The following is a 12,158-nucleotide window of genomic DNA, read 5'->3' on the forward strand; positions in this document are numbered from 1 at the left end:
TTTTCTTTTTTTTTTTCCCCCCCTTTTTTTTTTTTTTTTTAATACAAGAGCTGTGTATTTAAAAAATATACAATTTTTAATTTCTACAGCATAACCCTGTGGGATATTTTTTTTGTAATGAACAGTGCAGGACCCTACCTAAACCAATCAATAAAATGTCCAAACTCCTGCCCTGCCTTCAGAGTGGGGATCAGGTGGAGGGGCCTCTGCTATCACTGTCACCCCTGCTATGGTGACACCAGGTCACCTCTTATCCCCAGCTGCTGGGCTGGGGTGTTTGGAAAGGAGGGAGAGGTGGGGGAGGGATGCCAGCTCACGCACAGGCATCCCTGAATGGATGCTTTTTTCCCCTCTCAGCACTGAGGCTGCTGGCCTACAACAGGTCACGTTCCCAGCATCGCTGGAGCCAGGGTCTCTGCAGCCAGGTCAACGCACTCAACGGCCCCCCTGGGGACAGGGGTCCTGGTATCCCCCCCCCATCCCTCCCCTAACTGCAGCCCTAAATTGTTTTGCCTGAACCAGTGAAAAAACGAAGGATGGGCTGAGCTCAGGAGTCCACCTCCCTCTCCGTGAGCATCCAGCACGCCCACTTCAGCATCGCCTTCGAGATCCTGCAAAACCAGACCGGGGGAGCTGGGGTGAGGAGGGACCCAGCTGGGGACACGCTGCCGCGGGCCAGGGCAGCCCGGTGACAAGGGGCAAGGCAGAGTTTGGGGATCCGCTGCAGGGATGCAAGCAGCAACGCCCGCATCCCACGGGGCCAGCCGTGGAGGGGACAAGGGAGGGCCATCCGAGGCCATCGCTGCACTGACCTGACAGATCTTATCTGCTCGCAGAGCTCGGGGCTCGGTGCCTCGTATCTGTACTGGACCGGCTTCTCGTGCACGTACTGTAGAAGCAAAGGGGAGGGTGAGGCTGGTCTGTCCCAGCCACAAAGCCCAGAGCACAGCCCCACCACACAGCCCGAGACCCCGATACACCTAGGAACACTCTGGAGTCTCTCCCTCCAGCGTTTTCTGCTCTTCCAATCTCACTTGACCCAGAGAGCTGGAAGATGCTCCAGCAAGTGTTGTTCCCACCCAGCTCGGGCTCAACCACATCTTCACCCAGTGCCCCAGATCCTCCTTCAGGAGGGTTGGGGCCACCATCTCTATCAACACCTGCTTTCACCTCCCCATCCCTACGAGCCAGGTGAGAAAAGGCCTTGGGCACAGACACCAGCAGTGGGGGGACACAGAGAACCTCCCAGGGACCACCCCCCCCCCTTAGGGGACCCCACCAGCTTCTTCATCTTTACCGGCTGCAGAGCTCTGCGCTGCTCCGGCCTGGAGCTGGGGCCACTCACTGGGGATGCTTGCTCTTCCTCCTCCTCCTCAGAGAGCTCCTTTCCGTGCCGTAGCCCTGTCCCATCCTTTCTGCTCTTCTTCACCCTCCGTATGCTCACAGGCTCCAGCCTCCTGCTCCTGTCTCTCCCCCTGCCCCGTAGGTCACTTCCAGGATGCTGCGGCCCACCAAGGGCTGGCAGGGCCTTGCCATCTCCTGACAGCAGCTTTCTCTTGGCACCCGCAGCATCTCCTCCCTCACTCCTGGCACGAGCCGGACCACACTTCAAGGTATCCGGAGGGAAAGCTGTGCCACTGGAGTCCGCCCGCTCCCTGTGAGGCAACCCTTCGGGCAGGGATTTCAAGCGGCTGCTGGGCAAGACGGGAAAAGCTGGCGAAAGAGATGGCGGGGTGGCCTGGGAGCCCCCCGATACCTGCGGGCCTTGAGCAGCAGAGGAGGCATCACAGGCTGTCTCCACAGCTGATGCTGCCTGGGGGGTGCCGGTCTCCACCGGGCTGGCGTTGCTGTAGGAGCAGAGCAGGGAGGGAGAGGAGGTCTGCACCAGCTCTTCCTGCGGCAAGGCCTCGGGAAAGTCCTGGCTACATGGTTCCAGCAAGTCAGGGGTGTTGCTGTCAGCACCCACATCTTCCTCGGTGTTCAGTGAAACCTCGTGTGTGAAGTTCTTCTCTGGTAAGAGAAAATGCATGGTCAGCTCAGGCAGACAGCTAGTGGCGGGACCTGCTCCAGCACGTTGCGTTGGGCAGGAGAACACAGGAGCTGGAATGATGCAGGCACAGGGCCACTGGAACAGTGCAGCACTACTTTTAGAGCAGGGGAAAAAAAGCCAGCATCCAGGAGCTACATGGTCACACAGTGAGAGGAGAGGGGTTGCCACCTGCCTGCAAGGCAGGCTACGTGCCCTGGGGCACAGGGACTCACCATCTGAAGAGTTCAGGGTCAAAGATATTGGGGGAAGATTGTTCCAGGGGTTGTCCTCCGAGTTCTCTGACAAGGCTGTTGACTCAGTGGCTGCAACGATCAGGTCAGAGGGTTGATTTTGGCTAAGAAAGCACCTGCCCGCTCCCAACCCTGCAGCGGCTACAGAGAACTGTGCATAGCGTCTCGGACAAAGAGAGCACTTGAGGGGAGCTCCAAGAGCCCTCTCCAACCAAAACTAGGGTGTACTCCAGACAGACTCCTTTCATGACCTCAGCCAGCCCCTGTAGCAGGCAGCAGAGAGGCAGACACTTCCCAGAGAGCAGGCAGGTGGAGGAAGACCACCTACACCCTGCACTGTCCAGGACAACAGCTCCCTCTCTATGTGGAGCTCCTGCAGGTACTTCTGCAGCAAAGCATGGTGACATCAAGCCCAGTGAGGTGACACAAGCCCGTCCCAGTGCTGAACCACAGCCAGACAAAAGCCCACACTCAGGCAGGAGACTCAGGCTCTGTGATGGACAAAATCAAAATCACTTGTCATGCTCCCAGCACAAAGAACCAAAGCTGCTCAGCTTCAGGAGGCTGCAGGAATGGGACCAGGCAGGGCTGGGAGTCCTGGTCTCCCAAAGACATGGCCATGCTGGTACCTCCTCAGCTTGATCCAAGGAGCAGATGGGCTGAGCCATCTGCAGAGGAAACTACTAAGAGGCTGGATGGGATCTGGAGGTCCCACTACTCACGGCTGGCTTGGAATGTGACACTCAGGTCACCGGACACCATCCCGTCATCACCACTGTTCCCAGCAGTTGCTTCGCTTGTGTCTGCAATGAAAGGGGCACTGCTGGTCCCATCCCAGCACACTGCACAGCCAGAGCAATGTCCTCTCCCCACCCCAGGGAGACCCTTATTTTGCATGCTCAGGTACCAAGCTGCCCACCCGTCTCCCCTGCAGATGAAGCCACCCTACTGACCTGCCTTGGAAGCATCACAAACAACTGTCTTCTCCTCAGGAGAGATCACCAGGGTGTTGGCCGGAACCGTGAAGACGTCCTCACCCTCCTGAAATGAGACACATTCTGTGGTTTTCACAGTCCCACTCGAGATGCAGAAGCCCACCCATAACTGGCAGCTGACCACCACCTCTCTCTCCAGCAAATCTCAGCTCTGCCCACAGACTTTCCCCTTCCTTCTCCCACCCCTCCAGAGCACCATAAGCTGTCACAGGCCAGTCTCAGACAGTCACAGCAGACAGACTGACCTCCTCCTTGCGCTGTGCCTCCCACTGGGTGACAGGAACCTCATCCTTCACCGCCACTGGCACCTCCTTCTGCGTACGTAAATCCAAGCATTTCTCAGCATTTTCCTTCAAAACCTCCAGCTGGTTCTGTCCTATAGCATCGATCAGCTGAGAGATGGATGGCTCTGGAGCAAGAACATGTGAACGTCAGTGGAGAAGACACCTTAATTCAGGCAAGCCTTACTTGCAAATGCTTCTACTCTGCTGCATGACTGTCATGTACACTGAAACCTGTGGAAACACACTAAATTCTGCATATCCTTTGCTTCTAAAAACTATCTTTCCTGAAGCAGCAGCATGAGCAAGGTCGTGCAATGGCCCACACTGCTTTAGTTGTCAGCACCATCTTGTCCTGCTTTGGGCCTAACAACGTTGCCTTGTGACATCTGGTCAGGTCTGTGCTACCTCTGCCTAACATGGACCAAGCTGAGGAGAGCCAGGAGCCCCACCAGGCAGCCAGACCATCGCATGCCCCCCACAACCCTTTACCTGAACTGGGAGCATTCTTCAGAGCAAGACTCCTCCTGCAATGACCAAGGAGAAGACAAAGGTAGGTTAGGGCTGAGGCACACACAGGCCAGCAGCCCTTTGCAGCTCTCAGTCACAGATCGAGCACCCTGGCTTGGGAGAAGCAGCTTGTGGAAGCAGTGGATTCCCCACTGGGCGCTGGATCTGGCCACCAGCCTCTGCCCAGTATCCCAGGAACAGCCATCAGAGAGCCTTGCTCCTGGAGATGGACTGACAGAGACCCCTGAGGATCTCCAGAGTTGGGTCTCCAAGCATGGAGTGAAGAATGAGCTGTGCAGGGCTCATCCACCCAGCCACGCTGCTCACGGGTTCCCCACGGGTGTTTCCTCACAGCTCTGCCAGCTCAGAGGAAGAGGCTGGGGATGGAGAGCCTTCTGCACCACCAGACTCTCCCTTCGCATGGTCTACTCAGCTCTGTCACGTCCTACAGGTTAACCAGGAGCTGCCATAACCCTTGCCAGCCCGCTCTCTCCCCAGTCAGAGCCTGCATAGTGTCTGGATACATCCCCCAGCAATGGCCAGCCCTGTACTTACAGCCAGAGCTCCTTTATCTTCCGCATCACAGAGGGCTCCTGGTTCCTGCAGCAAGAGAAGAGTCCGTTACCGATCCCCTCCGAATCCCCATCTTCCTTCACAGCTTGCGATGGAGACAATTCCTCTTTCAAAGAGCAAGTCCCCACCACAACCAGGTCACACCAGGACTCCCAGGGTCAGCGCCGCTCCGGGAAGATGAGGAAGCCCCCCCCAGAGCAGAGCTCCCAGCCCGCCCCGTGGGCCGTACCCGTTGGATGACTCTATCCTCTGCCTCTCCATGGGCAGCACGATGAACTGCTGGGTCGTGAGGTAAAACTCACAGTCCTCCTGCAGGGAAAATGGGAGGCCATAAGGCACTTCTGCAGTCCCCTCTCTGCTGCCACCTCCAGCGAGCACCCATGCACCCACCCCAGCTCTACCATCAATCCTCCACTTACCAATCTGGCCTCCTCTCGGAAACACACCGTGTACTTCTGCAAGACGATAATTCTGCAAATAAGGCTGGAAAGCCTGACCTGCATGTGGGTGCTAGAAAAAGAGCAGAGCAGGAACATCTTGGAGAGATGAAGAATGGAGCTGGACCACCCAGACACACAGTAGCTCTCCTAACAGCTATGCCAACCACGCCGGGGCATGCTGGAACACATCTCAGGGACCAAGGGCTCCTGGTTCCTGCAATTTATTCCTGCTGCTTATCCCTGGCTCTGCTACCAGCACCCTGCCTAGGGGTGTCCAAATGGGGAAACTAAGGAAAGCACTGAAGGAGAAGCCCAGGCTACCATCGCTAATGCTCTGGCTCCTTTCATAAAGCCCACGGGCTCTTTAGTCCTTTCTAATCACGTGTACTTGACATTGCAGCTTCTGCCATGGATCCCTGCCCATCCTAGCCAGCTGAAACCAGAGCATCAGCATTCTGGCTTTCTTCTCTTAGCAGATCTTTCACACAGACTCCCCACCCCGTGATTGCTTTAGCTTAACACAACCTGAAACAAGACCAGTCAGGAGCCCCACTAGCAGCTGTGGAGAACTGCTGTCCCAGCCACAGCCGAGTCACGGTGGAACCCACTTTTCCTCTGCCTGCAGAGCTTCGGGCGTAATGACCACGCGGATGTAGTAGGGCCCATCTGAGACCTGTAGGACGGCATCTTGGAGGGCCCCAGGTTCGCCTGGAGCAGTTGAGTCACTCAAAACCTATTAAGAGATTGGGGAGGGGGAAAAAAGAAATCTCACTTCTGTGAACAAAGACAGAACACCATGCCTGGCTGAGAGCCCTGACCTTTAGGACAGAAGGTCACCATTCACCATGAAGCCAGGGGTTAACGCTTACCCCAAGGCCAAGGGGTCTAGTATGTGCCCGAGCCTCCTGACTGGACTGAGCAGGCTCCACACCAAGACAGTATAAGGGACACAGAATCACAGAATCATTCAGGTTGGAAAAGACCCTCGGGATCATCAAGTCCAACCCTCAGCCCTACTCTACAAAGTTCTCCCCTACACCACATCCCCCCACAGCTCATCCAAACGACCCTTAAACACACCCAGGGATGGTGACTCCACCCCCTCCCTGGGCAGCCTATTCCACTGTCTGATCACTCTTTCTGTGAAAAATTTTTTCCTAATGTCCAGTCTAAACCTTCCCTGACACGCCACATTGTGTGAGAGCAATCAAAGGCAAGGTGGGAGAGAAGCCACAACCAAGCTTTTTTTTACCCAAACCAGCATCAAGAATCCAGGCAAAAGGGATCTGGGCAGGCTGGGGACACATGCTCCTCTGAAAAGCAGAGGGAGACAGAAAGCAGCAGTAACCAGCAGGATCGCTACAGCCGTTCCCTTCTTCTGAATGAAGCTCCTGGTATAGCAGCCCTGACCCTGTACTAAGTCATGTCCATGCTGGGTCAAAGTAACCCCTGAGGAAAGCAATAAACTGCTCCTCCAAGTCTCGTACCTGCCTTCTGCCTGGGCTGGGAGCTGTGGATCAGTCCTGGCCTGCCCCAATCCCTACCGCCCTGGCTGGGCTTCTCCCAGTCCACACCTACAATTTGGTGACACAGGTCATGCACATCATTCACCTGACGGCTGATGGTGGGACACGGAGATGTGTCCCATCACGCATGAACACCACCTCCATTTGACAAGAGGTGTGCATATGTCCTTTAATAGCTGCCCACCATGCTAAAAAGACCTGTCATCATTAGCTGGGACCTTCGGACACGAAGGGCCTGCCAATCCCACTGCATTAATTCCCTGTCCAAGCCAACAAGGCTTGCTGCTGGGCTGAAGGATGCCCATGCCACCAGGATCCTGCTCCCGTTGGTATCACAGCTCAGCCACCAGCAGTCCCCACTGGCCCTGGTGGGAGAAGCCCAGCATGCAAGCGGCCAGTCCCACCGCATGCTTGCTCACTACGGGCAACTCTGGATTCCCAGAAGAGGCAGAGTGGCTTAGCACAGGCTGCAAGAGAGCACCAGCCTCAGCAGCAGGCAGGGCTGCTCACAGCACTGGGTAAAAAACAAGATAAAGAAAAGGGTAGGTTTGGAAGTTATAGTTCTGAAACAGAGAAGAAGGTAAGCATAGCTGGAGCCCAAACCAAGCTGGGCAAAGGCTCTGCTGCTCAAGACACACTCCCAAACTTCATTCATTGTGGAGGACTCAAGTGGGTGTAGGCTAGAGAGTAGTCACACTGAAGAAACTCTCCCAGTTAATTCCTCAAATCCAAAGGGGGATCCACTCATTAACTGCTGGGTCTTTATCAGCCCAGGCACAAGGTCTCCTGGTTGGGAGAGGGGACTGGGCCGACTGCAACACACGGGAGGAACCCATGCTGGAGCGGTTTGGGAAGAGCTGCAGCCCACGAGAAGGACTCACATTGGAGAAGTTCCTGGAGGACTGTTTCCTATGAGAGGGACCCCATGCTGGAGCAGGGGAAGAGTGTGAGGAGTCCTCCCCCTGAGGAGGAAGGAGCAGCAGAGACAACGGGCGATGAACTGACCACAACCCCCATCCCTTGCACTGCTGTGAGGGAGGAAGGAGAGAAATCAGGATCAAAGCTGAGCCCAGGAAGAAGGGAGGGGTGGAGGAAGGTGTTTTTAAGATGTGGTTGTACTTCTCACTGTCCTACTCTGTTTCATTGTTGAGTGTTGTTGGTTTTGGGGCTTGAATTAAATTGGTATTTCTTTTTTCTGCCCCTAAGGAGTCAGTCTTTTGGTGACCATAATGGGTGAGTCATCCCTCCCTGTCCTTATCTCAATTCCCAAGGCTTTTTGTTTTATTTTCTCCTTCTCATTGCTGAGGGGGAAGGAGTGAGCGAGTGGCTGCATGGTGCTCAGTTTCCCTCTGGGCTCAAACCACAACAGGCAGGAACAGCACGCTGTGCCTGTCAGGTCCCATGTCTGCTTGTCCACCCAGTTGTCTCACAGCATCTTCATCCAAACCCTTCAAGTCCACAGCTAATGATCAGCAGCACTGACTCCGCTCGGTTGTTTTCCTCCTGTTTTCTTCCCGCTGCCCATCAGGCCTCAAACAGGCAAAAGTCCCCTGATTAAAGCTCCATCCTGCCACGTAGAGCAGATCATATGTCAAAACCATCGCCAATGCTGCACAAAAAGCTCTCCAGGCATGACGCAGGAGCGGGTTTGGTGCCTCAGAGCCCCTAAATCACCATGCAACAGGCTCTTCTGGAAGAGCCAGCATCCAGGGGAGAACGAGCTCATGGTGCCACCAAGGCTCACCACCAGACAGGACAAGGCTTCAGACACCTCAGCAGCTCCTGCTTCTGCTCCTGCTACCCACTGTCAGGACCACCCACCAACTGGCATGGTACAAGGAAAGACAGGATGTGAAGAGGAGAAGGAGGAAGGCAAGGCAGCCTGTGAGGGTGAGTCTAGGAGACAAGATGACCTTGGAGACCGCAAATTCCTTGGACAAGAGCAGGGTACACCTACCAGAGGTGCAAAAATCGGCCAAAGCTGCCAGAAGTGGGCAAAACAAAGCTCCTCCACCTCAAAAAAAAAAAAATATAATCGGGGACTTCAAGGAGGGTCGCCCATACACAGCCACTGAATTGGGAACCGCTGAACACTTTCAGGAATTTGGATTTCAAATGCTGTTGGAGCACGTTAGAACAGTCCCTCTCAGTACGTACCCGCAGGACCTGCCCAGCCAGGAGAGTGTCACTGTCATCCAGCTGCTCGTAGTTCACCAACAGGTTGGTAATCCAAGGCTGCAGAATGTAGACTTTAGGAGAAGACATCTTGCCCTCATACACAAAACTATGAGAGAAAAGGCACCAAATCATAAGAGCGGAACGCAGTAAAGCTCCATCATCCCGTGAACAGTTTTGCATGCCAAACACAGCCACAACCCCAGGAGGTGACTCAAATCCAGCCCAAATCGCCCCACTTCTTTGCAAGGTCACGCATCCTAAGGGAGCCATGCTGCTGGGGGCACGTCGGTCCTGCAGCATCCCGCTCGTGCCATGGAGCAGGGACATCAGCGGGCTCCGGAGCTGCGTGTGGGCTGGGGAAAGCCTTTTGCGAGTCTCCCACCCAGTTCAGAACTTTTCCTACCTCTTTCCCTATTGTTTATTATCCCCCAAAAATTATTTTTCTGTGCTCAGGACTTAACCATCGCTCTTTTAACTATAAAAGGGGGAAGGGGTCTCTCTTTGCCAGATAAGAGCTGTGCAGAGGGGCTGGGATAGGCAGGATTTGAGGGCAGGCAGGCTTTGGGATGGGCATGCTTTAGGCTAGGCAGGCGTTGGGATGGGCATGCTTTAGGTTAGGCAGGCTTTGGGACAGGCAGGCTTTGGGCTAGGCAGGCTTTGGGACGGGCACGCTTTAGGTTAGGCAGGCTTTGGGACGGGCACGCTTTAGGTTAGGCAGGCTTTGGGACGGGCACGCTTTAGGTTAGGCAGGCTTTGGGATGGGCACGCTTTGGGCTAGGCAGGCTTTGGGATGGGCACGCTTTAGTTTAGGCAGGCTTTGGGATGGGCAGGCTTTGGGCTAGGCAGGCTTTGGGATGGACACGCTTTAGTTTAGGCAGGCTTTGGGATGGGCAGGCTTTAGGTTAGGCAGGCTTTGGGATGGGCACACTTTGGGCTAGGCAGGCTTTGGGACGGGCACGCTTTAGGTTAGGCAGGCTTTGGGATGGGCACGCTTTAGGTTAGGCAGGCTTTGGGACGGGCACGCTTTAGGTTAGGCAGGCTTTGGGACGGGCACGCTTTAGCTTAGGCAGGCTTTGGGCTGGGCACGCTTTGGGCTAGGCAGACTTTGGGACGGGCACGCTTTAGGTTAGGCAGGCTTTGGGACGGGCACGCTTTAGCTTAGGCAGGCTTTGGGCTGGGCACGCTTTGGGCTAGGCAGACTTTGGGACGGGCACGCTTTAGGTTAGGCAGGCTTTGGGATGGGCACACTTTGGGCTAGGCAGGCTTTGGGATGGGCACGCTTTAGGTTAGGCAGGCTTTGGGATGGGCACACTTTGGGCTAGGCAGGCTTTGGGATGGGCACGCTTTAGGTTAGGCAGGCTTTGGGACGGGCACGCTGTGGGACGGGCAGGGCTGCCGTGCCCGACCACCCCCGGCTCACCTGGGCCCCAGCACCAGATGCTGCCCCGCGCCAGCCCGGCCGGGACACGCCGCCGCCGCCGCCGCCGCCGCCATGGCCCCGCGCAGGCAGCCAGGCCCGGCCGCCCCGGAAGAGGAAGCGGCGACGGCGCCCAGCGGCCGGGGCGGGGCGGGGCGGCTGGCGGAGCCCGGCCTAGGCCCCAACCCCGGCCTAGGCGCCGCCCAGCCCCGGCCCAGCCCCCCCGCAGGCTCCCCGCGCTCCCCCAGGCCCCTCCGGGGCGCACACCCGCTTCTCCCCGTTGCGCCGACTTTGTTACCGCTTCCCGCGGGTCACGCGTGATGCCCAACCCGCCACCGAAACACGACTTTGCTTTTATATTCTTCCCTTTAGTTTTGGCCCCAAGAGCTCGAAGCAGCCCCGGGTTCTCCCGAGGTGCTGCCCAGGGGAAGAAGCTCCCTTCCTCATCGCGCTTACCCGCAGTTCGCCTCCTCTTAAGGTGTTAAAGCCACTTACCTGCTCAAACCGGGCAAACAAACCGGGAAATGTTCAGGCACGTGTCGTCCCAAAACACCTCCCCTGGCGCAGCTCGGGGCTGGAACCGGGCCGTGACACTCCTGGCTCGGTCTGGTCGGGGACTTTTCATCCCCAGGCCGGAGGGTGTGATACAGAGAAATGATTACTTGTTTTAAGACTTATTTATAGAAAACTGCTTAGCAACTTATTTACTTACTTCTAGCAAGTTACAGTATTACTTACAGTATTTTTTAATATTGCTAAGACTCCTGCTTGCCCAGACTGTTCTGTGGAATTTTACCAAGGACTACTGTGTCCATCAAAACAAAGCAGTTTACTGTGAAAATCTACCAAGAACTGCAGTGTTCAGCAAAATATCATGTTTTTGTCCTTGAAGAACAGGTGTAGTCTAACTAGTTGGGCCTCAGTAATGAGTAAAGATAGTCATAAACGGACTGTAGAAGTTTCATTGGTTCCATTAAATAAGGTAGGATGAGTAAACCGGCTGAAAAACATCTTTTGTTGTTCAAGAAATTGGCTAAGAGAATCTGCACATGCTCCGGGGAAAAAACAAGGTGAGAAAGACTACGAGCCTTCCTCCCAAAGACCCCCCCAGGAGGGAATGCGCAGGTGCAAAGAGAACATAAACTGTTGACATCAGCCTTTCGAACTAACCCAGCCTCACTCATGCACATGTAAGTTTGTGTTATGTAATCCAATGAATATGTATATCCACACTCTATAAGTTTTTGGTAAAATGTGCGGTGGGTGTGCAAGCTTTGTGGAGAAATCCCCTTGCACCCCGGCGCCGGAGTAAACGTACCTGGTGTATAACTCTATTCGAGTTGTAGAGTCTGTTTTCCGTGAATCAGGTGCGGCGGCATCGGTGGGCTGGAGCGCAGTGAGATGCCACAGGACGGATTAGTGCGATGCAGAAGAGTAGAGAGCAAAGTTTGTTTTTAAAGCAAAAAAGATAATTTATGAGTGTGTTGGGTTTGTGTGTGTGGCGGGGGGTTGGTAGCAGGGGAGGGGGCTGCAGCAGTCGCCCCTGGGAGAAGCTTCTGGAAGCTCCCGCGGCTCCCGGTTGGACCCACCTCTGGCCAAGACCAGGCCAATTAGCAGCAGTGGCCGTGCCTCTGCGATAAGGGATTTAAGAAGGCGAACCTGGGAGGAGGAGTTGGGAGTTGGGAGGGAGACACCTCTGCAAACGCCAAGGTCAGTGGCAGAAGGGAGGAGGAGCGAGGGAGGTGTGACGGAGCAGAGGCTCCCCCCAGCCTGCGGCGAGAGGGACGGCTGTGCCCCTGCAGAGACCCACCTGCAGCCCGTGGAGGACCCCACGCCAGAGCACAGGGCTGTGCCCAGAGAAGGCCAAGGACTCCGAGGGAAGGAAGCCCACGCTGGGGCAGTCCATTGCTGGGAGGATGGCAACACACCGGGGGGACCCACTCTGGAGCAGTTTGGGA

At 55.7% G+C, this 12,158-nt stretch overlaps 1 protein-coding gene across 4 annotated transcripts; it reads right to left on the minus strand.

Moving 5' to 3' along the window:
* Window positions 1-57: 57 nt before the first annotated feature.
* On the minus strand, window positions 58-10,306 carry ACD (ACD shelterin complex subunit and telomerase recruitment factor). Of its 4 annotated transcripts, none has more exons than XM_074881477.1 (14): window positions 10,204-10,306; window positions 8,763-8,889; window positions 5,688-5,812; window positions 5,059-5,149; window positions 4,869-4,948; window positions 4,622-4,666; window positions 4,049-4,083; window positions 3,521-3,684; window positions 3,234-3,321; window positions 3,003-3,083; window positions 2,263-2,352; window positions 1,346-2,010; window positions 813-889; window positions 58-611 (listed from the first exon to the last, which is right to left on the minus strand). In XM_074881477.1, the coding sequence occupies exons 1-14, from the start codon at window positions 10,275-10,277 to the stop codon at window positions 548-550; spliced, it is 1,806 nt and encodes a 601-aa protein (XP_074737578.1). In that variant the 5' UTR covers window positions 10,278-10,306; the 3' UTR covers window positions 58-547. The 4 variants fall into 4 exon arrangements, with proteins under 4 accessions (XP_074737578.1, XP_074737577.1, XP_074737580.1 ...); XM_074881476.1 differs by having other exon boundaries at window positions 1,298-2,010; XM_074881479.1 differs by lacking the exon at window positions 3,003-3,083 and having other exon boundaries at window positions 1,298-2,010.
* Window positions 10,307-12,158: the final 1,852 nt, after the last annotated feature.

The sequence above is a fragment of the Strix uralensis genome, chromosome 12, assembly GCF_047716275.1.
Source record: "Strix uralensis isolate ZFMK-TIS-50842 chromosome 12, bStrUra1, whole genome shotgun sequence".
In the NCBI taxonomy this organism is placed as follows: Eukaryota; Metazoa; Chordata; class Aves; order Strigiformes; family Strigidae; genus Strix; species Strix uralensis.